This window comes from Jaculus jaculus, chromosome 1 (genome assembly GCF_020740685.1).
Source record: "Jaculus jaculus isolate mJacJac1 chromosome 1, mJacJac1.mat.Y.cur, whole genome shotgun sequence".
Taxonomy (NCBI): domain Eukaryota; kingdom Metazoa; phylum Chordata; class Mammalia; order Rodentia; family Dipodidae; genus Jaculus; species Jaculus jaculus.
Genome location: NC_059102.1, coordinates 308,519,202 through 308,544,501, shown reverse-complemented (window position 1 = coordinate 308,544,501; position 25,300 = coordinate 308,519,202). Strand labels below are relative to the sequence as shown.

The 25,300-nt window shown below is 43.9% G+C and overlaps 1 protein-coding gene across 2 annotated transcripts in view; it reads right to left on the bottom strand.

Moving 5' to 3' along the window:
- Adcy10 (adenylate cyclase 10) overlaps positions 1 to 25,300 on the bottom strand; it is a 105,631-nt gene that overhangs the window by 68,179 nt on the left and 12,152 nt on the right. For both annotated transcript variants that reach the window (XM_045135982.1, XM_045135975.1), the window contains exons 7-11: positions 14,066 to 14,154; positions 11,563 to 11,754; positions 8,953 to 9,071; positions 5,312 to 5,388; positions 2,588 to 2,777 (exon numbers count right to left, since the gene is read on the bottom strand). In XM_045135982.1, coding sequence (XP_044991917.1) covers positions 2,588 to 2,777; positions 5,312 to 5,388; positions 8,953 to 9,071; positions 11,563 to 11,754; positions 14,066 to 14,154 — 667 coding nt within the window. The remainder of the gene's footprint in view (positions 1 to 2,587; positions 2,778 to 5,311; positions 5,389 to 8,952; positions 9,072 to 11,562; positions 11,755 to 14,065; positions 14,155 to 25,300) is intronic.

Here is a 25,300-nt window from a genome sequence, read left to right as displayed (position 1 = left end):
AACAGGGAAAAATTGAGAGTAAGAGTTACTAGTTCTTGGTTGTAGAGATGGCTCAGTGGTTAAGGCGCTTGTCTGTAAAGCCTAATGACCTGTAGCAACATATCAAAGTCTCCCATATAACCATGGCTAATTTTGTATGTGTTCTAAAATTTCAGGACAGGAACCAGGCCCTGTTGGTATCTGCATGTGTATTTCTATGCTGCTCTCAACAGAGGTGGCATAGAAATACCAAGAAGAGTGGTGATTTGTGGGATTGGTGCTGCACTTGCATGGAGGTGCTGGCCCATTTCTTCCTCCTTCCTTGAACCTGTGCCCTTTGCTGTGCATCTTGGCAGTGCCCTTCTACTCCAGGTTCAATCTTATGAATGCTTTGTCCAATCACGTACCATCAAACCTTAGAAATAGGAAGAGGCTTGAGAAGTATGTATTCACTGGAGCAGGTCTCTCTTCTCTTGTGATATTACCATGAGAACATGTCTGCTGGAGGATGGCACACAATGAGCCACATTGTCCTGGATAGGTCAGCCAAACTTCCCTACTTATCTCAGGTGAGGCCATCTTGGATCAGCCAATAACCTGCTGAGCCTCGGTTATAGGAACATAAGCCAAATGCAGCCACCATCAACTGTCCCCTAAATGAAATAAATGAATATTTATATCCTGGGAATGTAGCTTAGTGGTGGAGTGTTTGTCTGACATAAGCAAGGCCCTGGGTTTGATCCCCAGTATTGCAAAATAAGTGTATGTTGTTTCATACCGTCAAGGGTAGTGGATGTCTTCAGTGTGGCATTGCTGTGGCTGTCTGCTCTTGGTGCCTTGCTTACTTCAGACATGACCATCAACCACTTAACATCACTGATTTAGGCTAGGTGTGGTGGTGCACGCCTTTAATCCCAGAACTTGGGAGGCCTAGGTAGGAAGATTGCCATGAGTTCAAGGCCACCCTGAGATTACATAGTGAATTCCAGATCAGCCTGGGCTAGAGTGAGACCCTATCTCAAAAAACCAAAAAAAAAAAAAAAAAAAAAAAGAATAAATTATACATTTGAGATAAAGTACACATACAATAAATAATGACCAAAAATTATCATTACTGCAGCTGGAGAGCTGGCTTTGCTATTAATGTGCTTGTCTTTGAAGCCTAAGTACCCAGGTTTTGATTCCCCAGATCCCATGTAAACCAGATGCACATGGTGACACATGCATCTAGAGTTCGTTTACAGTGGCTAGAGGCCCTGGCATGCCCGTTCTCTCTTTCTATCTCTCTCAAACAAATAAAAATAAAATATTTTTTAAATTATCATTACCCAGTCATTTAGCTACTAAGCATTTATGAAGACCTGTGTGTGCCAGGCAGAGCACTAAGCCCCAGGAATATAAAAGGGAATAGTAAAGTCTCCCTGAACAAACTGCAACCATGGTTCTGTCATCTGATCCTTTAATAACTAGATTCCAGTCTGCTCATTAAGTAACAATTTTCTATTCTCCATGCTGGTAATTCATGCACCCGTTCATTTAGACATCATTGTTTGAGCCAACTATACTCCAAGCACTGGGGATATAAAAATGAGCAAAACATAGGCTGGGCATGGTGGCACATGTCTTTAATCCCAGCACTTGGGAGGCAGAGGTAGGAGGAGCGCCATGAGTTTGAGGCCACCCTGAGACTACATAGTGAATTCCATGTCAATCTTGGCTAGAATGAGACCCTACCTAAAAGAAAAAGAAAAAAAATGAGCAAAGAATAACCAGTATCCTTGCCGAGCTCACAGTATATTCAGTGCAAAGCATTTCATTAGTAACTGTGATAAAGGGGACAAGGAGCCACTTAGTGGTAGAGCACAGTAGCATGTATGGAACCCTGTGTTACATTCCTAGCACCAAAATTTAAAGAAAAAAAAGTGAGAGACAGTATGACGAATAGTCTCCTAGAAGCATGTGCTATGGAGTTACACAAAGGTGGAAAGGGCTTTGACGTGCAATGTGAGACGGGGTGGGGGAATACAGAGCCACCCTCCTAAACTAGGTTTCAACAGTGGCATGTACGTGTGTGGTGGGGTGGTGTTGGTGAAGACAATTCACTTGAACACTCCGGAGGAGGGGTACATGAAGACATAACTTGGGAAAGGCAAGTGGCCATCTTGTTTGCCATCACAATGAATTTAAAAGAGTGATTAGAAGCTATTGAGAGACTGTGAGTGACGTCCACACATCACTAACTGCATTTTCCTAACTGACTACCTACAAAAAGGAACTCCTCTTTTAACCCTCTCAATGCTGTGCATACAGTTGGCATCTCAGTAGGTGTTTAACTTAAGCCTGTGGGGTTCCTCTGGGTGTGGAATGGGATTCTCTGGTCTGTTGGCATGACCTCTAAAGACACAGCCTCTGCATCTCAGGCCTGTGAGGAGAGTGAGTTCTTCCATCAGGTTCTAACACCAAGAGTGGAAGAAAACCAAAAGAGGTCTGAAGTCTGGGCCCAGGTCTTGGAAGGAATGGATTTCAGTTTCATGAAATGGTTGTGAAGCTTGAAGGGGACACCCACTGCTTTCCCAGGAAATAACGCAGTGTCAATACCCATACTCACACTTTCTCATTGAGGCCCAAACACTGATAGATCGGTCCGCAATCAGCAACACCTTTCATAGCCTTCTTTGGAAGCTCTTTGAAAAAGTAGGCTGGCAGGTTGCTGCCATTGTAGGTGACAGAGTCACAGGTCACGATGCCCGGGTAGTACATCATCATCCTGGCAGCTATGTTCACTTTCCGACCAATGACTGTAGCAGAGGAAAAGTCACGGGGGGGGGGGGGTAGGCTGTCAGACTTCTTGTAGTTTGAGGAGTGTCCTCAAATGGCATTTTGCCTTACTTTTGCATTTCATGAATGGCACATGGGTTTAGCTGGGGGCTTTGCTATTAGAAATTTTCTGCCTTGCCTGAGAGACCAAGAGGACAATCTTCTTAGGGGTGAGAGGGCCTCAAGTGTGGAGAGGGTTTGGTAAAGGGGATGACAGCAGGTTTGAGGGCTCTTGGAAAGGAGTAGTTGGTCATCTGTGAAGAAGCGGACAAACACTAAGTTGGTCTAGAAGTGCTGACGCTAAATGAGGCACAGAAATGTGCGCGCATGCCAAATGAACCTTCATTTGGTGATTTCTTTCTTTGTTTATCGGTTTGTGTTGATGCAGAGTTTCATTTTATAGCCCAGGCTGGCCTGGAACCCTCAGTGGCCTACTTCTGCTAGCTAGGCCAGAGTCCTAAAAGTTCCACAACCTTCCATCAGCAGCATCACCAACTGGGGACCAAGTGTTCAAGCCCATGAGCCTGTGGGATGCATTTTGTACCCAAACCACAGCACTTCCCTTACACTGTTTTCCCAGGTATTTTGAAACAGCAGTGGGAAGTTAAACTAACATGCCAATCTTTACCATAACTATCTGTTTGTCTCTAACTTCTTTCTATTTGAGTCATTTCTCTCCAATTTATCTCAAATTCCAGAAAAGCTAAGGTCTATAAGCCATTGTCTCATGATAGGAACCAAACTTGCCCCCTCAAGAAATAACAGTAGGGGGTTGGAGAGATGGCGTAGCAGTTAAGGTGTTTGACTGCAAAGCCAAACAACCCAGATCCGATTCCCCGGAACCCACGTAAACCAGAGGCACAAGGGGGTGCAAGCATCTGGAGTTCGTTTGCAGTGGTTGGAAGCCCTGATGTTCCCATTCTCTATCTGCCTCTTTCTCCTTCTCTCTCTCAAATAAATATATGAAAAATTAAAAAATTTTAAAAAAGAAATAGCAGTGGGGACCAGGTATGGTGGCACATGCCTTTAATCCCAGCACTTGGGAGACAGAGGTAGGAGAATCACCAAGAGTTTGAGGCCATCCTGAGACTACATAGTAAATTCCAGGTCAGCCTGGGCTAGAGTGAGACCCTACCTTGAAAAAACAAAAAGAAAAAAGAAAAGAAAAGAAAAAACAGAGGGACTGGGGAGATGGCTTAGTGTTTAAGGTGCTCACCTGCAAAGCCTAAAGACCTAAGGAACCAGGTTGGATTCCAAAGAACCCATATAACCCAGATGCATAAAGTGGCACATGAATCTGGAGTTGGTTTACAGTGGCTAGAGGCCCTGGTGTGCCTATTTTCTCCTTCTCTCTCTAATAAATAAATAAAAATAAAATATTTTTAAAAAGAAAAGGAAGTAATAGCATCCCTGGCACCAGCTGTAAAGCCTGAGCTCAAACAGATCATGGTTTAGCCAATATGACCTGACTTGATCTATGTTTTGCTCCCGGCCCTTAGTTCTCTGTGGGATCCAGGGTTATCAGTACCTTGAAGATGGGACTAAGATGCCAGTTCCCTATTCCTTCTGGGTGTGACCTCCCTGTCTTATTTCAGCACCACTCATCTCTACTGATTAAATTGTCTTGGTGAGTAGCCAACCCTGGGCTACAGAATGAGACTCTGTCTCAAAATAAAACAACAAAGAGGAGTTGGAGAGATTGTCTCAGCAGTTAAATGTGCTCCCTTGCAAAGCCTGACAGCCCAAGAGCAATTCCCCATTACCCATGCAAGCCAGATGCACAAAGTGGTACATGCAGCTGGAGTTAGTTTACAGGGTCAAGAGACCATGGGACACCCATTTTTTCTTTCTCTCTCTCTCTTCTCTTTCTCTCCTTGCAAATAAATAATAAACTAATTTTAAAAACAAAAGAAGCCAGGCATGATGGTGCATGCCTTTAATTCCATCACTCAAGAGGTGGAGATAGGAGCCAGAGGGATGGCTTAGTGGTTAAGGCGTTTGCTTACAAAACCAAAGGACCCAGGTTCAATTCTCCAGGACCCACATTAGCCAGATACACAAGGGGGCACACACATTTGGACTTTATTTGCAGTGGCTGAAGGCCCTGGCACACCCATTCTCTCTCTCTCTGTCTGTCTCCTTCTTTCTCTGTCAAATAAATAAATTTAAAATGTTTTTTAGAAAGAGATGGAGATAGGAGGATTGCTGTGACTTTGAGGCCAGCCTGGAACTACAGAATGAGTTTCAGGTTATTCAGGACTGGAATGAGACCTTACCTCAAAATAAATAAAATAATGAAATTATCAAATGAAAATTCATTTAAAGGATTTCTATTTCTCATCACCATACAAAGCTCCAGAAATGGACAGGGCCAGGCATGGAACAGTCAAGGGACAAAGCCACATGGCTTGGCTCCATCTGGAAGACTCTTACATTTCACTTACTTTTTGCCCCCTCCTACAAAGCCTACAGGCAAATACTGAAAGAAAAGTGGAAATAAAACAGCCTCACGCACCTGTGTACTCATGCCTCACAGTGTGTCCAACGATCCCACAGAAGACAACCCCACTGGCAATGCCAATGGAGACAGTGCTGGGGACAGGGAGAAAGTTTTGAGAGAGAATGGTTAAAAGTTGGGGCTAGACAGCCGGGTGTTGTGGCACACACCTTTAATCCTAGCACTCGGGAGACAGAGGTAAGAGGATCATCGTGAGTTCGAGGCCACCCAGAGACTACATAGTTAATTCCAGGTCAGCTGGAACCAGGTGAGACCCTACCTCGAAAAACCAAAAAAAAAAAAAAAAAAAGGTGGGGCTAGAGAGAGAGATGGCTTAGCAGTTAAGGCACTTGCTATCAAAACCTAAGGACCCAGGTTCAATTCCTAGTACCCATGTAAGACAGATGCACAGGGTGGTGCGTGTGTCTGGAGTTCATTTGCCCTGGTATGCCTATTCTCTCTCTGTCTCTCTCTCGCTGCCTTTTTCTCTCAGATAATAAATGAAAAAAGTGTTAAATAGTTAATGGAGCCAGTTATGGTGGTGCACGCCTTCAGTCCCAGCACTCAGGAGGCAAAGGTAGGAGGATCACCATGAGTTTGAGGCCACCCTGAGACTACATAATGAATTTCAGGTCAGCCTGGGCTGGAGTGAGACCCTACCCTGAGAAACAAAAATAAAAACAAAAACAAACAAAAAAGGTTAATGGAAAGCTGGGTGTTCAATTCTAGCACTCAGAAGGTAGAAGCAGGAGGAGTGACATGATGTCATGACTTTGAGGCTAGCCTAGAACTACAGAGTGAGTTTCAGGTCAACCTGGGCTACAGTGAGAACCTACTTCGAAAATAAAGACCAAAAAATAGTTAACGGAGCTGGAAAAATGGCATAGAGATGGTTAAGCACTTAAGTGAATCCAAAGAACCCAGGTTCAATTCCCCAGGACCCACTTAAGCCATCAGATGCGCAAGGTGGTGCATGCATCTGTAGTTCATTTTCAGGGCTGAAGGCCCTGGGGTGCTCTCTCTCTCTCTCAAATAAACAAATTAAAAAAAAAAAAAAAGGTTAATGGGCAGCCATGCTTGGTGGCACATCCCTTTAATCCAAGCACTTGTGAGGCAGAGGTAGGAGGATAGCTGTGAGTTCAAAGCCAGCCTGGGACTACATAGTGAATTGCAGGTCAGCCTGGGCTAGAGTGAAACCCTACCTTGGAAAGAAAAAAAAAAGGTTAACGGACATGGAAAAAGTGGTAAGGGTGGGGCGATGATGTCTAGGAAAGGAAGGTGAGAGAAAGGAATTTCCACAAATAATTCTGTTCTTTGTAATCAGTTCAAAGCATTATTCATGGCCTGGAGATGTGGAAGAGCAAAAGTTTGAGTCACAGAACAAAGTTCTTTTTATTTTTGTTTTTTAAGAGGTTTAGAATTTTTCTTTTCCAAGGTAGGGTCTCGCTCTCTAGCTCAGGAATTCACTACATAGTCTGTGGCCTTGAAGTCACAGCAATCCTCTTACTTCTGCCTCCCAAGTGCTGGCATTAACGATGTGTGCCACCACGACCAGAGGGTTCAGAAATTTTTATTTTGTTTTGTTTTGGTTTTTCAAGGTAGGGTCTCACTCTGGCCCTGGCTGACCTGGAATTAACTATGTAGTGTCACGGTGGCCTCAAACTCACAGCAATCCTCCTACCACTGCCTCCCAAGTGCTGGGATTAAAGGCATGCACCACCATGCCCGGCTAAGGGTTTAAAAATTTTTTTTAAATATATTTACTTAGGCACTGGAAATATGGCTTAGTAGTTAAGACACTTGCCTGCAAAGCCAAAGAACCAAGGTTCAATTCCCCAGGACCCATGTAAGCCAGACGCACAAGGTGGCACATACATCTGGAGTTTGTTTGCAGTGGCTGGAAGCCCTGGAACACCCATATTTTCTCTCTCTCTCTCCCTCTCTCTCTCCCTCTCTCTCTCTCTCTCTCTCTGCCACACACACACATACACACTATTGACCTCTCTCTCAATACATAAATGAAGTCAGGGGAAGAGATTAGGTAAAGGTAGAGTGGGGGAAGGGTTAATCAAATTCTAAGAAGGCATGAATAAGTCATATGGAAAGCTACTTTTTTGGACAATGGAACACACAGAAGCCATCGATTGTTACTAGAAAATATTCAGTGTCAGGGATGGAATACCTTCCAGTGAGTTGTTGGCCAGGGTGGTCCCTGGTGCCCCCAAAATATTATAGGCTATTGCTAAGGCTCTTGGTTTCCCATCAGGAATAGATGGTAAGACCCTATTGCTGAAGACTCTACATACTTGGGCTGCAAGGTCACTGAGAAATCCTGCTGGAACTGAGCTGAAAACCTCCTCCATGTAGACCAGCTGACAGAAAGCTGGAAAAACTACACTGCATATAGCTCCATGGGAGTGACAGAAGTCATCAGTGAAGATAAACAACAGTGGACATTGCAAACCTTAAGATAGGCCAGTCAGGCCAAATGAGCCAATAGGTGCAATAGTGGCATGTCTGTTATGGAGGGAAACCAACTGCTCCCTAATTGGATTGGAGGACCACTCCATGGGAAGGAATACATGCCTGATACTGAAAACCTATGACAGGGGAAATCATGAGCCCTAGGGGTGTAACACCTGCTGGTGCCTGGCTAAATTCATATATTATGCTCACCTAACTGCCCGATAAGCACTTCTCTTAATGTTCATACCCATATACTAATGTTACTCTCACTTTTGGTTAGAGAAGCTTCTCTTCTCAGATGGGACTGACCTCTGGGATGATTCAAAGGACACCATAGTGCTGAAAAGAAGTGAGAGAGGAGTGCTAAGCACTGAAACATCTCTATCACACCTTCCACGGCTCAGGGTCCATTGCAGAAAAGGTGACAGAAAGAATGTAAGAGCCAAAGGAAGGGTAGGACTCCTTACAATGCACTCTTCCAGACACAAAATGACCTGGATATCCATGACCTTGCAGTACCTGGCACTACCTACACAAGCACATCATAAAAGGAGGAAAAGATGATGACATCAAAATAAAAGAGAGACTGATTGAGGGAAGAAGGGACATGAGAGTGGAGCTGTGAAGAAGAAAATAGGTGAAGGGAGGGAATTATCATGGTTTATTGTTTATAATTATGGAAGTTTTCAATAATAAAAAAAAATTGGGGGGGGTTGAGGTAGAGTCTCACTCTAGCCCAGGCTGACCTGGAATTCCCTCTGTATTCTCAGGGTGGCCTTGAACTCACAGCAATCCTCCTACCTCTGTCTCCTGAGTGCTGGGGTTAAAGGCGTGTGCCACCATGCCCAGCTTCAATAATAAAAATTTTTAAAAATAAATAAATGAAAATTTAAAAATATTATTTATTTGCAAGCAGAGAGATAGAGAGACAGAGAATGGGTGCAGCAGGGCCTCTAGCCCCTGCTAATGAACTTCAGATACAAGTGCCACTTTGTGCATCTGGGTTTACCCAGGAACTGGGGATCAAACCTGGGCTGTCAGGCTTTGCAAGAGCACCTTAACTGCTGAGCCATCTTCTCTAGCCCAGAACTAAGTTCTTAACTCTTCTCTTCCTCTTCTGTTCTTTGTACCTATCCCCCCTTTTCCTTTAAAGGGGTCAGGGATCAGGAGGTGGGATCGGGGTAAGTACTCACTGGATTTTGTGGACCTGAGAGCAGAAGTCAAATATATCCACAGCACTTTCCAAAGCGTGAGTGATCTCATCAGGGGCTTTTTCCCCAGGGAAACCAAAGACACAGAGGAAGGAACATCCCTGTGAGGGAGACAATGGGCAAACAGCCAGTAAACCAGAGCTTCAATATGGACCTGCCAGGAGCACCCACAGAGGGTCACAGAGATTTTCACTTTCTGACTCAGGTTTTATCCTGGTTTCTGTGTCATTTCTTTGTCACCCATTTTCTGGCCTTTTAAAAAATAGTTATTTTTATATTTATTTGCAAGCAGAAAGAGAGAGAGAGAGAATGGATGAACCAGGACCTCCAGCCACCACAAACTCTACAGGCACACACCTCTCTGTGCATCTGGTAATGGGGCAATTGAACTTGGGTCATTAGGCTTTGGCAGGCAAGTGCCTTAACCTCTGAGCCATCTCTCCAGCCCTCTGTCACCTATTCTATTTGCAGCAAACCATGTGACTTCTAGCGCAACATCAATAGTAGGGCCTAAGCCTTGGACGGGCTGACTTTTGCTCCAGAGATAGTGTGCTGGGCTAAGCTATTTGTATGCACTCTTCGGTCTGCTCTCCTGTGGCCAAGGTCTTAAGCTTCCTTCGAGGTACGAAGTGTAAGTCTAAGAAATAGCACAGAGCTATGGAAAAAACATCAGCTCTGGAATCAGAAGTTCTGTGTCTTCAGCCAGAAGTATAGCTCGGTGGTAGAGCACGTGCTGAGCATGCATGAGGCCCTGTGTTCCTTCAGCCAAGAGAGAGACAGAGAAAGGGGAGGAAGGGAGTCTTCAGTATTCATAAGCCTGCTCCCAACTGAGGAAACTTTGATAAGCCAATTTCACTTTATAAACTTAAAGTTATCAGCATCAGCATGTATGTGTGTGTGTGTATGTATATATATATAGTACTTAGGTATATATAACTGTTCCTCCCTTTTAAAATAATTATGTTAATGAATTAACATAGCTGTGTCTGGTGGTACACTCCTGGGAGATGGAGGCAGAAAGACCAGGAGTTCAAGGCTAGCCTTAGCTATATAGCAAGTTTGAAGCCAACCTGAGATCCTGTCTCAAAAAAATCACTATTATACATATTAAAAATCTTTTCAGGGGCTGCAGAGATGGCTTAGCAGTTAAGGCGCTTGCCTACAAAGCCTAAGGGTGGGATTTCAATTCCCCAGTACCCAAGTAAAGCCAGATGCGCAAGGTGGCACATGCATCTGGAGTTTGTTTACAATGGCTAGAGGCCCTGACATGCACATTTTCTCTCTCTCAAATAAATGAATAAGTTTTAAAAAATATTTTAAAAATATTTTCTTTTTTAAAAAAGTTCTTTACCATGGGATTTTTTTTATAATCATGGAAAATGCTAATAAAAATTTTAAAAAGAAAAAGAAATAAATAAAAAAGTTCTTTATTTGAGAGAGAGAGAGAGACTGGGCACCCCAGGGCCTCCAGCCACTGCAAACTAACTCCAGACGCATGCATTCCCTTATGTATCTGGCTTATGTGGGGCCTGAATGATTGGACCGGGATTTTTGGCTTTACAGGCAAATGCCTTAACTGCTAAGCCATAATCCAGGCCCCTATTTTCTTTGTTTTTGAGAGAGAAAGAGGGGGGGAGAGAGAGAGAGAGAGAGAGAGAGGGAGGGAGGGAGAGAGAAAGAGCAAGTGCAAGCTTGCTAGGTCCTCTAGCCACTACAAACGAACTCCAGATGCATTTGCCACTTTGTGTATCTGGCTTACATGGATTCTGGGGAATTGAACCTGGGTCCTTTGGCTTTGCAGGCGAATGCCTTAACCAGTAAGCCATTTCTCCAGCCCAGACCTTTTTTATTGTTAATATTTTTATTTTTATTTATTTATTTATTTGAGAGAGATAGGTAGAGAAAGACAGACAGAGAGAGAATGGGTATGCCAGGGCCCCCAACCAGTGCAACTGAACACCAGATGCGTGTTGTCCCCCTCTTATGCATCTGGCTTATGTGGGTCCTGGAGACTTGAACCTGGCTTTGCAAGCAAGTGCCTTAACCGCTAAACCACCTCCAGCCCCCTCCTCTTTCTTATTTTTTTGGTTTTTTGAGGTAGGGTCTCACTCTAGTTCAGGCTGACCTGGAATTCACTATATAGTCTCAGGGTGGCCTTGAACTCACGGCAATCCTCCTACCTCTGTTTCCCGTGTGCTGGGATTAAAGGCATGTACCACCACGCCCGGCTTCTCTCTTTCTCTATCTTTTTATTTATTTATTTATTTGAGAGTGACAGACACAGAGAGAAAGAGGGAGAGAGAGAGAATGGGCACACCAGGGCTTCTAGCCTCTGCAAACGAACTCCGGATACGTGTGCCCCCTTGTGCATCTGGCTAACGTGGGACCTGGGGAATCGAGCCTCGAACCGGGGTCCTTAGGCTTCACAGGCAAGCGCTTAACCGCTAAGCCATCTCTCCAGCCCTCTTTCTCTCTCTTTTTAATAAAGATAACTTTCTAAGCTAGAATTCTAGTTGTCCACCCTCTCTATCTCATCAATGTGCCTGGCTTTCCACTACTGGCAGATTTCCTATTCCTTTAGCTCACACCTACCTTATCAAACATGAAGACCTTATTGATCTGGCCTCGGAAGACCTTCAGGACAGAAGAGATGTGCACACAGGCATCTTGGATGGCCGAGCCTATGACTTCTGCTTTGTCTTGGTCATTAAACGTCAAGTTCACAAACACAATGGTCACTGGACGAAGCTCAGACAAATAGCCCTGAAGCTGTTTGTCATCAATCTGCAAGGGAGAGGGACACTTTCTGCAGTGTGTATCCTTGAGAGCCCAACACCAGCTGACCCCCATAACCCAAAATTATTTCTGGGAGGAAAGTAGATGTTTGAGACTCTGAGAAAGCTAAAGTTGGCACAATAGGTACATCACAGCAGAGCCATCCAGTCTGAAGGGAACAGTTGAGGGGCTGAAGAGATGGCTCAGCGGTTAAAGGCACTAGCTTGCAAAGCCTGACAACCTGGATTTGATTCCTAGTACCCATGTAAAGCCAGATGAACAAAGTGGGGCATGTGTCTGGAGTTTGTTTGCAGCGGCAGAAGGCCCTGGCTCATACTCACTCTCTCTGAAATAAATAAATAAAATTTAAAAATTACAAAATAAAAGGTAGGTGTGGTGGTGCACACCTTTAATCTTAGCACTCGGAGGGCAGAGGCAGGAGGACTGAGCTCCATGAGTTTGAGGTCAGTCTGAAACTACTTAGTGAATTTCAGGTTAGCCTGGGCTAGAGTGAGACTCTATCTTGAAAAACCAATAAATAAGTGAATGGAAATAAAATATCAACTTAACAGATGAAAATAGAATGTACTAGTCAAATCTCTCCATTGATCCCCAGCAACACACACAGTCACCTTCCAGTGGAGGCTTACATACTTGCTTAGTTTTGGCCAGCAACTGTTCCATTACCCCAGCAAGGGAATGAATCATTCCAGTACGAACCCTCACAGGAGACCTACTGTTCTTTTGGATCTCCTGTTTTTAGTCTAAAGGTGAGAATAATGTGCTATGGGATTCAACCTTATAGTTTGATGGCCTGGTGCCTTCTAGAACATTTTTATTTCTTATTTTATTTTATTTTTTGTAGTTCACACCCCAGAATTCTCTCTCTTTCTCTCTTTCTCCCTTTTGTTTTTTCGAGGTAGGGTCTCACTCTAGCCCAGGCTGACCTGGAATTCACTATGTAGTCTCAGGGTGGCCTCAAACTCATAGCGAGCCTCCTACCTCTGCCTCTTGACTGCTAAGATCAAAGATGTGCACCACCACACTGGGCTAGAACTCAAATTTCCACAGTTCCATTCCAACATTCTATCTACCAGTTTCTTTCTCCTTTCTTCCCTTCCTTCTTTCTTTCTTTTTCTCTTTCTTTTTTTCTCTGTCTCTGTTTCCTTTTTCTTTTATCTATCTAATTTGGTATGTGTGCATGTGTGTGGGTATGTACAGGGGTACTACTCCTTCAAATAACGAATAAAGCTGGGCTGGGTAACTAGGTCTATAATTCTAGCTACTCTGGAGGATGAGACAGGATGGTCATAGTTCAAGGTCTGCCTGGGCTACAGAGTGTCAGGTCAGCCTGGGCTAGAGTGAGATCCTTCTTCAAAAAAGAAAAAAAAAAAGCAGCAAAACAAAACAAAACAAAAAGAAATGAGTTGGAATGTCACAGATCCAGAGCCAAAATTATCTGTAGGACCCGAAAAGCCCTTTATTGATTTAGTAGTGTTCACCTCTGAGTCTTACCTAACATCTTTCAACTACTGGGAAAAAGTTTAGTGTATTAAGTGTCTTCTATCTTCCTTCAACCCAAAAGCTAAGCATGTTCTCAGGGAGCATCTAAGGCTGACAGCAGAGATTTCCCCATTTTACTATAACCCACTTAACTGATGCGCCCTCCAGTATATTTTTTAAAAATGCCTTGATTTATGACTTTCTTGAGTTCTATAACCATGAAAGTTCAGGTAATTGTTCCACATTGGAACATGTTACTAGAGACAATCTGAATCCATGCTCTGGGCCATTGTCACTTGCATTTGGCTCTGGTGAGGTAGCTCATGTCTATAATCCCAGCCCTAATGACCAGAGTTCAGCTCAGCCTTTTACTCTTAATTCTAAACCAGACTTTTGTTCCACATTCATTAAAGTCTTAGAAATATTGCCTTAAATCCCAGCACTCAGGAGACTGAGGCAGGAGGATCACTAAGCTGTAGGCTGCCACCTGAACTACATAGGGAGTTCCAGGCCAGTCTGGAGCTGTTTTAAGTAAATAAGAATACAATTTGGTTTTACTAGCTTCTGTTTTCATTTATTTATTCATTAGTTATTAATTTCTTTCTTTCTTGTCTTTTCTTTTGGAATTGGGTTTCCCTTTGCCCAGGCTGATCTGGAACTCACTGGATAGCCCCAGGCTTGCACTGGATCCCCTTTTGAGATTATAGGTATGAATTATAGGTATGAATCACCATGCCCTGTCATTTGTTATTAATCTTTCCTTGTTGTCCAAGGTCCCTAATACTCCAAAAGCCAACAAATTCAAGTATGAATATACCTGCTTCAAAATGATTTCCATCACATACTTCTGCAGGGACAGCTCCAGGCCGTGATTTGAGTCCAGCATGCATGCAAGCCTCAGCAAGTCTAAGAGGGCAGAAGGACAGTGCGCTTAGCGAGCGGGCTTGTACCAAATGGCCCAGGAAGCACTTCTCTTAATGTCCGTACCTTTATATTAATGCTACTCTCACTTTTGGTTAGAGTAGCTTCTCTTTCCAGATGGCAGTGACCTAGGGATGCCTCAAAAGGCACTAGGAAATGACAGAGGAGTGCTCAGCACTGCAATATCTCTATCACACCTCCCAAGACTCAGCATCCGTTGTGGAAGAGGTGGTGGAAAGAATGTGAGAGCCACATGTTCAGCAGAGGAGCCATTTTTATTTATGTATTTATCTCCTCACTAATTCATTCTGAAGATGTGGAACCCATGGCCACAGAGAACCTCTTCATTGATTCCCCACACCAAGTAGCTCTCTGCTGAAGCTCTTCCAAGAGCTTTCTGGATGAGCAGGAGGTCTCTATCCTCTTCCTGCTTCTCCCCTGAGGGTCACAGATAGCTGGCTGTCTAAGGGCTCTTGGACTTGTGAGTGAGGGGTGGGGAGCAGATTAAAGGGAGAGGCCAACCCACCCTAAGTCCTCAAAGTTAGTGTGACACTGTGGGATGGGTCATCCCTTTGAACCAGGCACTCTTGGGGTGTAGCCACCAATAGGCTGGATTTTCTCTTTCCAGAATAAAGACAGAAGCAATAGTGATCGAACAGCCTGAAATTAATAGCCACTCCAAGAAGCCCATTTAATCTCCATTTAGGTTATGCTGCTTTAATCAACAAAAGCAAAAGTCTTTCCAGTAGTTACAATGACCTTCAAGGATCATCTCGACTCTCCCAGTAGAGCTTGTAATGGGAGTCATTCCTGTTGAAATATCTGGGGTTTGAGTTAGTTGTTCCTTACAGTGCCCCCAGCCAAGGAGTCTAGTTCTCTAATAATAATTTATATCTGGTGTCTATAGCATAGAGTAGGAAAACCTTTCCCATCCATTGGTTCATTATAATTATATCATTTGATCTTTTGAAGTTTCTTTCCCCTGCCTGACCAGGGAAAATTTATAAAATTATTGACAACTAGAAATAGTTGGGATATCAATAGGAAGAATACTGGAAGTGTCCATGTAACTACGGCGACATGAGCTGTTGGTTAGGGCTTTAGGTTCCCAAAGCAGAACAGATACAGACGTCAACTTCTACTTAGGGACTGGAAAAAAAAAAAATAATGTGAGAGCCAAAGGAAGGGTAGGACTCCTTACAACATGCCCCCCCCCAGACACAAAAATGTCCTGGATATCCATGACCTCACAGTGCCTGACACTACCTACACAAGACCATCATAACAGGAGGAAAAGATCATGACATCAAAATAAAAGAGAGACTGATTGAGAAGGGATATGATGGAGAGTGGAATTTCAAAGGGGAAAGTGGGGGGAGGGAGGGAATTACCATGGGATATTGTTTACAATCATGGAAGCTGTCAATAAAAAATAAAATAAAGCTAGGTGGTGCACCCTTTTAACCCCAGCACTTGGGAAGCAGAGGTAAGACAATCACTGTTGGTTCAAGGCCACCCTGAGACTACATAGTGAATTCCGGGTCAGCCTGGGCTACAGGGAGACCCTACCTCAAAAAAATAAATAAAATAAAATAAGGCAAAATAAAATAGAAGAGGGGGGAAAAAAGAAGGGAGCTTGGCTCAGCTGCACTAGGCTCAAGACCCTTTCCATTCCTACTTCTTGGGGCAGTGTTTGTAACAGTTCAGTCAGTAGATCCTGGGACAGTTACTGGCCAAAAAGGGCCAAGGGAATCTGAAGAGGGGTTCTCACAGGTTTTGAGCTTCCCTAAATGCAGCTGCATGTAGTTCAACACCCTGATCTAACTGTCAACATACTTTGGAACTTGGGGAGATTTTCACCCATGGACTTGATCACAAAGTCTTGCCAAAGGCCTACCTGCTTGGTCTTAAGTACTCAGCAAGAACAGTCTAAGCCAGGCATGGTGACGCATGCCTTTAATCCAGCACTCGGGAGGCACAGGTAGGAGGATCACCGTGAGTTCGAGGCCACCTTGAGACTACATAGTGAATTCCGGGTCAACCTGAGCTAGAGTGAGACCCTACCTTGGGGGAGGGGAGGAAGGAACAGTCTAACCTGAGAATAATGCATGTGTCCTGAACACTAGGTCCCCAACTGGTGGCAATTTGGGAATTGGAGTCTCCTGGAAGCAGTGTATTGATGGGGGCTAGTTTATGAGTGTTATAGCCAGCTTCCCCTTGCCAGTGTTTGGCACACTTTCCTGCTGCTATTGTCCACCTGATGCATGCCAGGAGGTGATGTCAAGCTTCTCTCATGCCACAGTTTCCCTCACCGTCATGGAGCTTCCCCTCAAGTCTATAAGTCAAAATAAATGCTTTCATCCCACCAGCTGTTTTTGCATCAGCAACGTGAAGCTAACTACAATTGGAGAATCAAACTCAGGTCATTAGGCTTAGCAAGAAAGCCTTTAACTGCTGAACCATCTCTGCAGCCTTGTATTTTGAAGTGGGGGTTGGCTTGAGAGAGGGTCTCACTTGAGCCCAGGCTGACCTAGAACTCACCCTGTAGTCCTAGGCTGGCCTTCATGAATTGTTAACACATGGAAACATGGAATTTGTGGTAACCTAAATCTGTGTTCCTGGGCCATGGTTACTCATATACTCATATTTGGCTCCACAATAAACTATCTCTTATCCCTCCCCCTCAAAAAAAAAAAAAAAAGAAAGAAAGAAATTAACTTTGAAAAGTGAATGTCTGTAATGAATACTGTATAAGGATGAAAAAGTAACCTGGAGCTTGATCCCCCCTCTTAAAGCATTTGTTGTAGCTCTGGAAATTCAAATGTATGTGTAGAAAAGCTAGATAGACAAACAAAGCATCTGGGCAAGGTAGTACATGCCTCTAATTCCAGCACGTGGGAGGTGTGGCCATGGGGGTGGCACGAGAAGTTCAAGGTTATCCTTAGGAGAAAAGGACTCAGAGGAAGCAGTGACCAACAGGAGCTGGTCACAGTGTAACCAGCCTGGCAGGAAGGAAACTGGTGCCCGTCCCTTTGGCCCAGAGTATTAAACAATGGACACCCAAAAATCTGAATTTCCCCAAGCAGCTCATGCTTGGAGAAGAAGCCAGGTGCTGGCCAAAGAAGGAAATTGCCTCTGGCGAGGCTGGGCTTGACAATGGGCTAGACCAGGCACCTTGGCTATGCTTGCTTAGCTATGCAAACTGATATCAAGACCCCCTTCGCCCAGATAGACTTGGAGGTGTGGTCACTGGATCTCTGTCCCAATTCCCAATGTGACTACATTGAATAAATTTCCTTTTTCTGCCTTGCATGATTAATGTGATTCTTTTAATTTTTTAAGTTGGCATACAGGAATTTAGTTATCATTCATTCTGGGATTTTCAGAATCCCAGAATTTTCAGAATCCCAGAATTTTCGGTTTGTTTTAGTTGATTCTAGTCCACTCGTCCCCTCCAACCCCAGCTCTCTCTCTCCCTACTTTGACTCTTGCAACTGGCTTGTGGAGGACAGGTGGTTAAGCATACTTTGTCAGAGTTGCTGGGGTACAAGCTCTGACTCTACCTCCAGTACCAACTCAAGTACAAATTTAGCTGGGTCTTGAACGGATTGTGACATTGTACTAGGAGAACTGGAGAGAACGTGCTTAGCACAGCAAGCGAATCAGAGAATGATCAAAGTGCCTTAAAGGACCATGAAGACTTTTGCCTGGCTGGAGAACTTGTGAGTATTGGAGGTCTAGAAGAAATGACATGGAACAGATTGTGGAGAAAAGGAACTTAGGCAGACTAGGCCTTATATTATGGAAGCAGTGGTTATGGAGAAGTAAACCAAAGAATGTAGTGGGTCTTTTATTCCAGGCTCCTGGAGTTCACCTCTAAGTCCTTGGAATGTCCAAGGAATGTGCAAGGTTTTGTGATTCAGGGTGAGGCTCCTTGGACCACACCCCAGACTGTAGATAATGAGATGATCATGGGTGGCCAAAAAGTCCAACCTTGTCACTAGAAGTGAGTAAGACAGTGTTTTGACCCATGTGCAAGCCCTACTGGGTTTTATGTTTGGGTTTGCTTGTAAAGAGGATCTTATATAACCCTGGCTAGCCTTGAACTCCCGATTCTCTTGCCTCCATCTCCTAAATGCTGTGATAATAAATGGGCATGTGTCACCACACTTGGCCATTTCTGGTTTTGATGAACAGTCTTAGGCCTGGTGTGGTGACTCAGGCCTATAATACCAGCACACAGGGGGCTGAGGTAGGAGGATCACCATGAGTTTGAGGCCAGCTTGGGTGACAGAGTGAGTTCCAGGCCATCCTCTAAAAAAGAGAAAAAGAAATAAAGATGAAAAAATAAAATAAAATCAGATTTTAGGAAAAGATAAGTAGCTTAAAGATGTTTTGTTTGTTTCTGTAAAGATTGGATTTGTCTGGGCAGAACCCCTGAAGAAGTGATTCTACACAAGATGGTATGGAAATGATCAAAGCATACATTAGTGGCATGGAGTTCAGTAAATGTCTTTAGCAAATAGTGCCACTTTAATAGAAAACAAAGTTCAATAGTATATACTACATATACTTCTTTTTTCTTTTTAAATTTTTTTAAAAATTTATTTATGTGAGAGCGACAGACACAGAAAGAAAAACAGATAGAGGGAGAGAGAGAGAATGGGCACGCCAGGGCTTCCAGCCTCTGCAAACGAACTCCAGACACGTGCGCCCCCTTGTGCATCTGGCTAACGTGGGACCTGGGGAACCGAGCCTCGAACTGGGGTCCTTAGGCTTCACAGGCAAGCGCTTAACCGCTAAGCCATCTCTCCAGCCCCTTTTTTCTTTTTTAAAAAGTTTATTTTTATTTATTAGAGAAGAAAGAGAAAGAATGGGCATGCCAGGGCCTCTTGCCACTGCAAACAAACTCCAGATGCATATGTCACCTTGTGCATCTGGCTTATGTGGGTTCTGGGAATCAAACTTAAAATCCTTAGGCTTCGTAGGCAAGCACCTTAAGTGCTATGCCATCTCTCTAGCCTTTTTCTTCTCTTATAAATGATCTCCATTTAAGCCTGATGTGGTGGCTCACTCCTTTAATCCTGACACTCAGGAGGCAGAGATAGGAGGTTTGCTGTGAGTTCAAGGCCAGCCTGTGCTACTGAATGAGTTCCAGGTCTGCCTGGGCTACAGTCAGACCCTATCTCAAAACAATAGAAAAGAGAGAGCATTTTTACTGTTTATTTTTATTTTTTGTGTTTTTTTGAGGTAGGATTTCACTCTATCCCAGGCTGACCTGAAATTCACTATGCAGTCTCAGGGTGGCCTCCAACTCATGGTGATCCTTCTACCTCTGCCTCCCAAGTGCTGGGATTAAAGGGGTGCGCCACCATGCCCAGCTAAGAGAGCATTTAAAAAAATTTTAGGCCGGGCCTGTATATATGGTATTTACTTATTACTTATTTGAGAGAGAAAAATGGGAGTGCCAAGACCTCCTGCCACTGAAAATGAACTCCAGATGTATTCACCACTTTGTGTATCTGGGTTTACATGGGTACTGGGAAATAAAACCTGGGTCATCAGGCTTTGCAAGCAAGTGCCTTTAACTGCTAAGCAATCACTCCAACCCAAGAGAGAACATTTTAAGACTAGTTTTTTACTGACAGCAACCATAAAAAATTTTGTGTGCTGGCACGGTGGTACATGCCTTTAATCCCAGCACTTGGGAGGCAGAGGTAGGAGGATCCTATGAGTTCGAGGGCAGCCTGAGATTACGTAGTGAATTCCAGGTCTGCCTAGGCTAGAGAAAGACCCTACCTCAAAAAAAAAAAGCACATTTGTACTTCATTTTGCAAGGAGGGAGGAATCTGCACATTTAACATGAAAGAAATAACACATACACACTGCTAATGGTTTGTTTGTTCTAAGTTAATCATTAGTTTAGACGATAACCAAGCAGAGACTTGGAAAAGCAATAATAGGAGATAGAAGTTGGCTAGGCAGTTTAGGGACAGGACCTCAAAGTAAATAGTTTTGTCCTGGCTAAGTCCAGGAATTGTCCTTGGGCCTGTAGAGGGAAATGTAGGTCATTACACTTCACTACATGTCAGAACGCCAGAAGGAGCCTGGTGTGGTGGCACATGCCTTTATTCTCCACTTGGGCAGCAGACGTAAGAAGATCACTGTGAGTTTAAGGTCACCCTGAGACTACAGAGTAAATTCCAGGTCCGCCTAGGATAGAGTGGTAAGCTCCTACCTCAAAAAAACAAAAGCAAAAAAACCCCAAACAATAACAAAATCCACAAACTGATACTTGAGATGGGACTTCTGAAATCACCTCTTGTCTCCATGGGAAAGAGCTCCACCTTGCTTCCTTCTCTTATATTCTAGGCATAAGCCCCTCTTCTCTTTTTTCTCCTAAAGTTTTAAGCTATACAGAATCATTCTGAGCCAGGCATGGTGGCGCATGCTTTTAATCCCAGCACTCAGGAGGCAGAGGTAGGTGGATCACCATGAGTTCAAGGCCACCCTGAGACTACATAGTGAATTCCAGGTCAGCCTGATCTAAAGTGAGACCCTACCTCAATAAACCTGGGCTAGAGTGAGATCCTACCTCGAAAAATGAAATAAAAAATAAAAAATAAATCGTTGTGGGGCTGGAGAAGCCTACAAGCTCATGTTCGAATCTCCGGGTAGCCAGACACACAGTGACAGAAGCGTGCAAGGTTGCCATTGTGCCACAAGAGGGCACATGCGCCCTAAGGGGGCGCACCTGGAGTTCTTTTGCAGCCACTGAAGGCCCTGGCCTGCCCATTCTCTCTCTCTCTCTCAAAATAAATTAAAAAAATCTTTCTGAACCTTATCCTCTGGTTTGTGGATTTCATTCTTCGAATTCGTAAGACAAGGCTCTGGGAACACCCCAAAATGGAATACAAGGAACTCCAAAATTCCTGTATTAGAGATGACGAGATGAAGGCTAGGACTGCTTACTCTGCGCTCTTGCAGACACAAAATGGCCTGGGCACCCATGACTTCACAATGCCTGTACCACCTACACAGGACCCTCATACTAGGAGAAAAAAATGATGACATTAAAATAAAAGAGAGACTAATTGACAGGGAGAGAGTATGCGATAGAGTGGATTTGTGAAGGGGAAACTAGGGAAGGGAATTGTGGTTCATTGTCTATAATTATGGAAGTTTGCCCATAAAAATAAAGTTGAAAAAAAAAAAAAAGAAATACTAGATGGCCTTGGAGAAAATCAGTCTTCTCCTGCCACCCAAACAGGCAGCCTATAGTGAGGGAATGCAGAGAGAATCCTTCCTTACTTCAGAGAGAAAGGAGATAAGAAAAAATGCCAGTATCATGGATGGTGGAAACAAAGTCTTTAGATGCATTCAAACCCATTTCTGAGCCACTTGGCCAGAGGATAAGAGAATTTTGAAAGCAAGCACCTATAGATGCCTAGCCATCTCCTCACCCTAAGACTGAATTTAAAAATATGTATATGTTATTTTAGGAGTGAGAGAGAAAGTGGCGCGGGGGGTGGGGGGCATGGGAGAATGGGTGCACCATGGCTTCCAGCCACTGCAAAGGAACTCCACACACATACGCCACCTTGTGCATCTGGCTTACATGGATCCTGGGAAATCAAACATGGGTCCTTTGGCTTTGCAGGCAAGTGCTTTAACCACTAAGCCATTTATCTAGCCCCAAGACTGAATTTTTGATGTTTTCTTTGCTCTTGTTCCCTGTAAAAATGCTAAGGCCCATGCTTTTAATCCAGGTACTTGGGAGGCAGAGGCATCAGGATGGTTGTGAATTTGACGCCAGCCTGAGACTATATAATGAATTCCAGGTCAGTCTGGGCTAGCATGAGACCCTTCCTGGAAGAAACAAAATAATAAATACTAAGGAGAAAAGATTGGGAAGACATATTTTTGATATTAATCCACTGTCTTCTCAGATTGCTAGGTCTCTGAGTACCCACAATTAAAGATCCACTTCCTAATTTTTTGGCTTATGCAACTGATGGCCCAGCCTGCTGACATTGGTAGAAACCACAGCTAAAGGACATCATCCACGACGATCTTGTTTACAGTATTCTGTGCACAGTGCCAGTAAATAATAACTCTAATATGCCACAATACAACTAATGACCATACGTACAATAGTATGAAAAAATATTTCCTTATTTAGCAAATTTTTTATTTGTTTTTTTGTGGTAGGGTCTCACTCTGGCCCAGTACTCTGTAGTCTCAGGCTGGTCTCAAACTCACACAATGAGTCTCTTACCTCTGCCTCCATGTACTGGGATTAAAAACATGCACCACTGTGCCCAGCTCATAAATATTCTTAAATTTTAAAAATTATATACAAGGGTTGTAGAGGTGGCTTAGCAGTTAAAGGCACACTCTAAGGACACAGGTTTGATTCCCAGGACCCACATAAATCAGATGTACAAGGTAGCACATGTGTCTGGAGTTCGTTTATGATGGCTGGAGGGTGTGGTGCACCCATTCTTGCTCTCTTTATCTGCCTCCTTCTCTCTCTCAAATAAATAAATAAATACATAAAATATATTAAAAGGAACAAAAACAAAAATACAAAACCAGGTGTGGTGGCACATGCCTTTACTCTCAGCACTTAGGAGGCTGAGGTAAGAGGATATATATGTGTTAGAGGTCAACCTAGGCTAGAGTAAGACCCTACCTCAAAAGAAATTATATACAGTAGAGGGTTTGAGACTTGTGTGAGCTATATGAAACCCTGTCTCAGCTGGGCGTGGAAGCGCATGCCTTTAATCCCAGCACAGAGGAGGCTAAGGTAGGAAATTTGCCTTGAGTTTGAGACCAGCTTGAACTACAAAATGAGTTCCAGGTCAGCCTGGGCTAAAGTGAGACTCTACATGGAAAAAAAAAAGCAAAATAAAGCAACAATAATAATAAATAAATAAATACATTTGGCGTGGCTTGTAGCTCAGTAGTGGAACACTCGCTAGCATGTACCAAACCTTGGGTCTGGAGCTGGAGAGATGGCTTAGCTGTTAAGGCACTTGCCAGTAAAGCCTAATGATCCAGTTGTCATTCCCCAGTACCCACATAAAGCCAGGTACATAAAAAACACGTGCATCTGGAGTTCATTTGCAGTGGCTAGAGACCTTGGCGTGCCCATTCTCCTTTTCTTTCTTTATCTCTTTGCTTGTGAGTAAATAAAAAATAAATGAATAAAAAAACAACCTTGGGTCTGACCCCTCACACTGCCTCACACACAAAATTAAGTGAAAGGAAGGAAGGCAGTTTAGAAGTGACAGGACCCCCCAAAGAGAATAGCTTTCTATTGACTAAATGTATGAATGGTCAGTGGGCCTGTAGGGAAAAAATCTAGGTCATTACACTTTAGCACAGGTCAGAAATACCAGAAAGGGTTTGGCCTTTCCTTATCTCTGCCCCCTTAGGGAGTCCTTCCACTCACTTCTGAAAGGCCCTTCCTTGAGAATTAAGATTTCTGAGAATATTGCCCTTATCCAGCCATCCTGACCCCTGACATCTGATGTCAGGACAAGACGGCTAAATCAGCTGCCTATCCACGGGGCTCACCTAAAAATTCCCAACCTGAAAACCAAAAAAAAAAAAAAAAAAAAAAAAAGTTGGACATGATGTCACACGCCTTTAATCCCAGCACTCAGGAGGAAAAGGTAGGATTGCCATGAGGCCAGCCTGAGAATATATAGTGAATTCCAGGTTAGCCTGGCCTAGAGTGAGACCTTACCTTGAAAAACCAATAAAATAAAATAAATAGCCAAGCACATGGTGGCATATGCTTTTAGTCATAACACTCAGGTGGCTGAGGTAAGATGATAGTTGTGAGTTCAAGGCCAGCCAGTCTGGGACTACAGAGTGAGTTTCAGGTCAGCATGGGCTAGAGTGAGACCCTGCCTCAAAAAATTAAAAAAAAAAAAAAAAAAAAAGGAAAGGGACTGGAGGTATGCCTTAGTGGTTAAGACACTTGCCTGCAAAGCCTAAGGACCAAGGTTTGAGTCCCCAGTACCCAAATAAACCAGATGCACATGGTGGCACATGCATCTAGAGTTCATCTGCAGTGGCTAAAGGCCCTGCTGTGCCCATTCTTTCTCCCAATATATCAGCCTCTCTCTTTCTTTCCCTCTTTTTAGTTTTCCAAGGTAGGGTTTCACTCTAGCTCAGGCTGACCTGGAATTCACTATGTAGTATCAGGGTAGACTTGAACTCATGGCAATCCTCCTACCTCTGCCTCCCAAGTGCTGGGACTAAAGGCGTGTGCCACCACACCCAGCTCTTTCTTTCAATATTCTTTTTGTTTATTTTTATTTATTTATTTGAGAGCAACAGACAGACAGAGAGAGAAACAGGCAGATAGAGAGAGAATGGGTGCACCAGGGCCTCCAGTCACTGCAAACAAACGCCAGATGCATGTGCCACCTTGTGCATCTGGCTTATGTGAGACCTAGGAAAACAAGACACAAACCAGGGTCCTTAGGCTTCACAGGCAAGCACTTAACCACTAAGCCATCTTTCTAGCCCCTCAATAATTTTTTTTTTAAGGAGGTGTTGAGCCAGGCGTGGTGGCGCATGCCTTTAATCCCAGCACTTGGGAGACAGAGGTAGGAGGATCCCCATGAGTTCAAGGCCACCTTGAGACTACATAGTGAATACTAGGTTAGCCTGAGCTAGTGTGAGACCCTATCTCAGAACCGCCCCCCAAAAATGGAGGTGTTGGCTACAGAGATGGCTCAGCAGTTAAAGATGCTTGCAAAGCCTGTGATCTAGATTCAATTTGATTCCCCAGTACTCATGTAAAGTCAGCTGAGCAAAATGGTGAATGTGTCTGGAATTCATTTGCAGTGGCAGGAGGGCCTCTCTCTCTCTCTCTCTCTAAAATAAATAAGGGGCAGGACAGGCATAGTGGTGCATGCCTTTAAAGGGGCTGGATGGTTCTCAGAAGTTAAAGACACTTACCTTTATCCCCCCCACCTCCACACCCTATGGTAGGGTCTCACTCTAGCCCAGGCTGACCTGGAATTCACTCTGTCGTTTCAGGGTGGCCTCAAACTCACAGCAATCCTCCTACCTCTGCCACCTGAGTGCTGGGATTAAAGGTGTGTGCCAC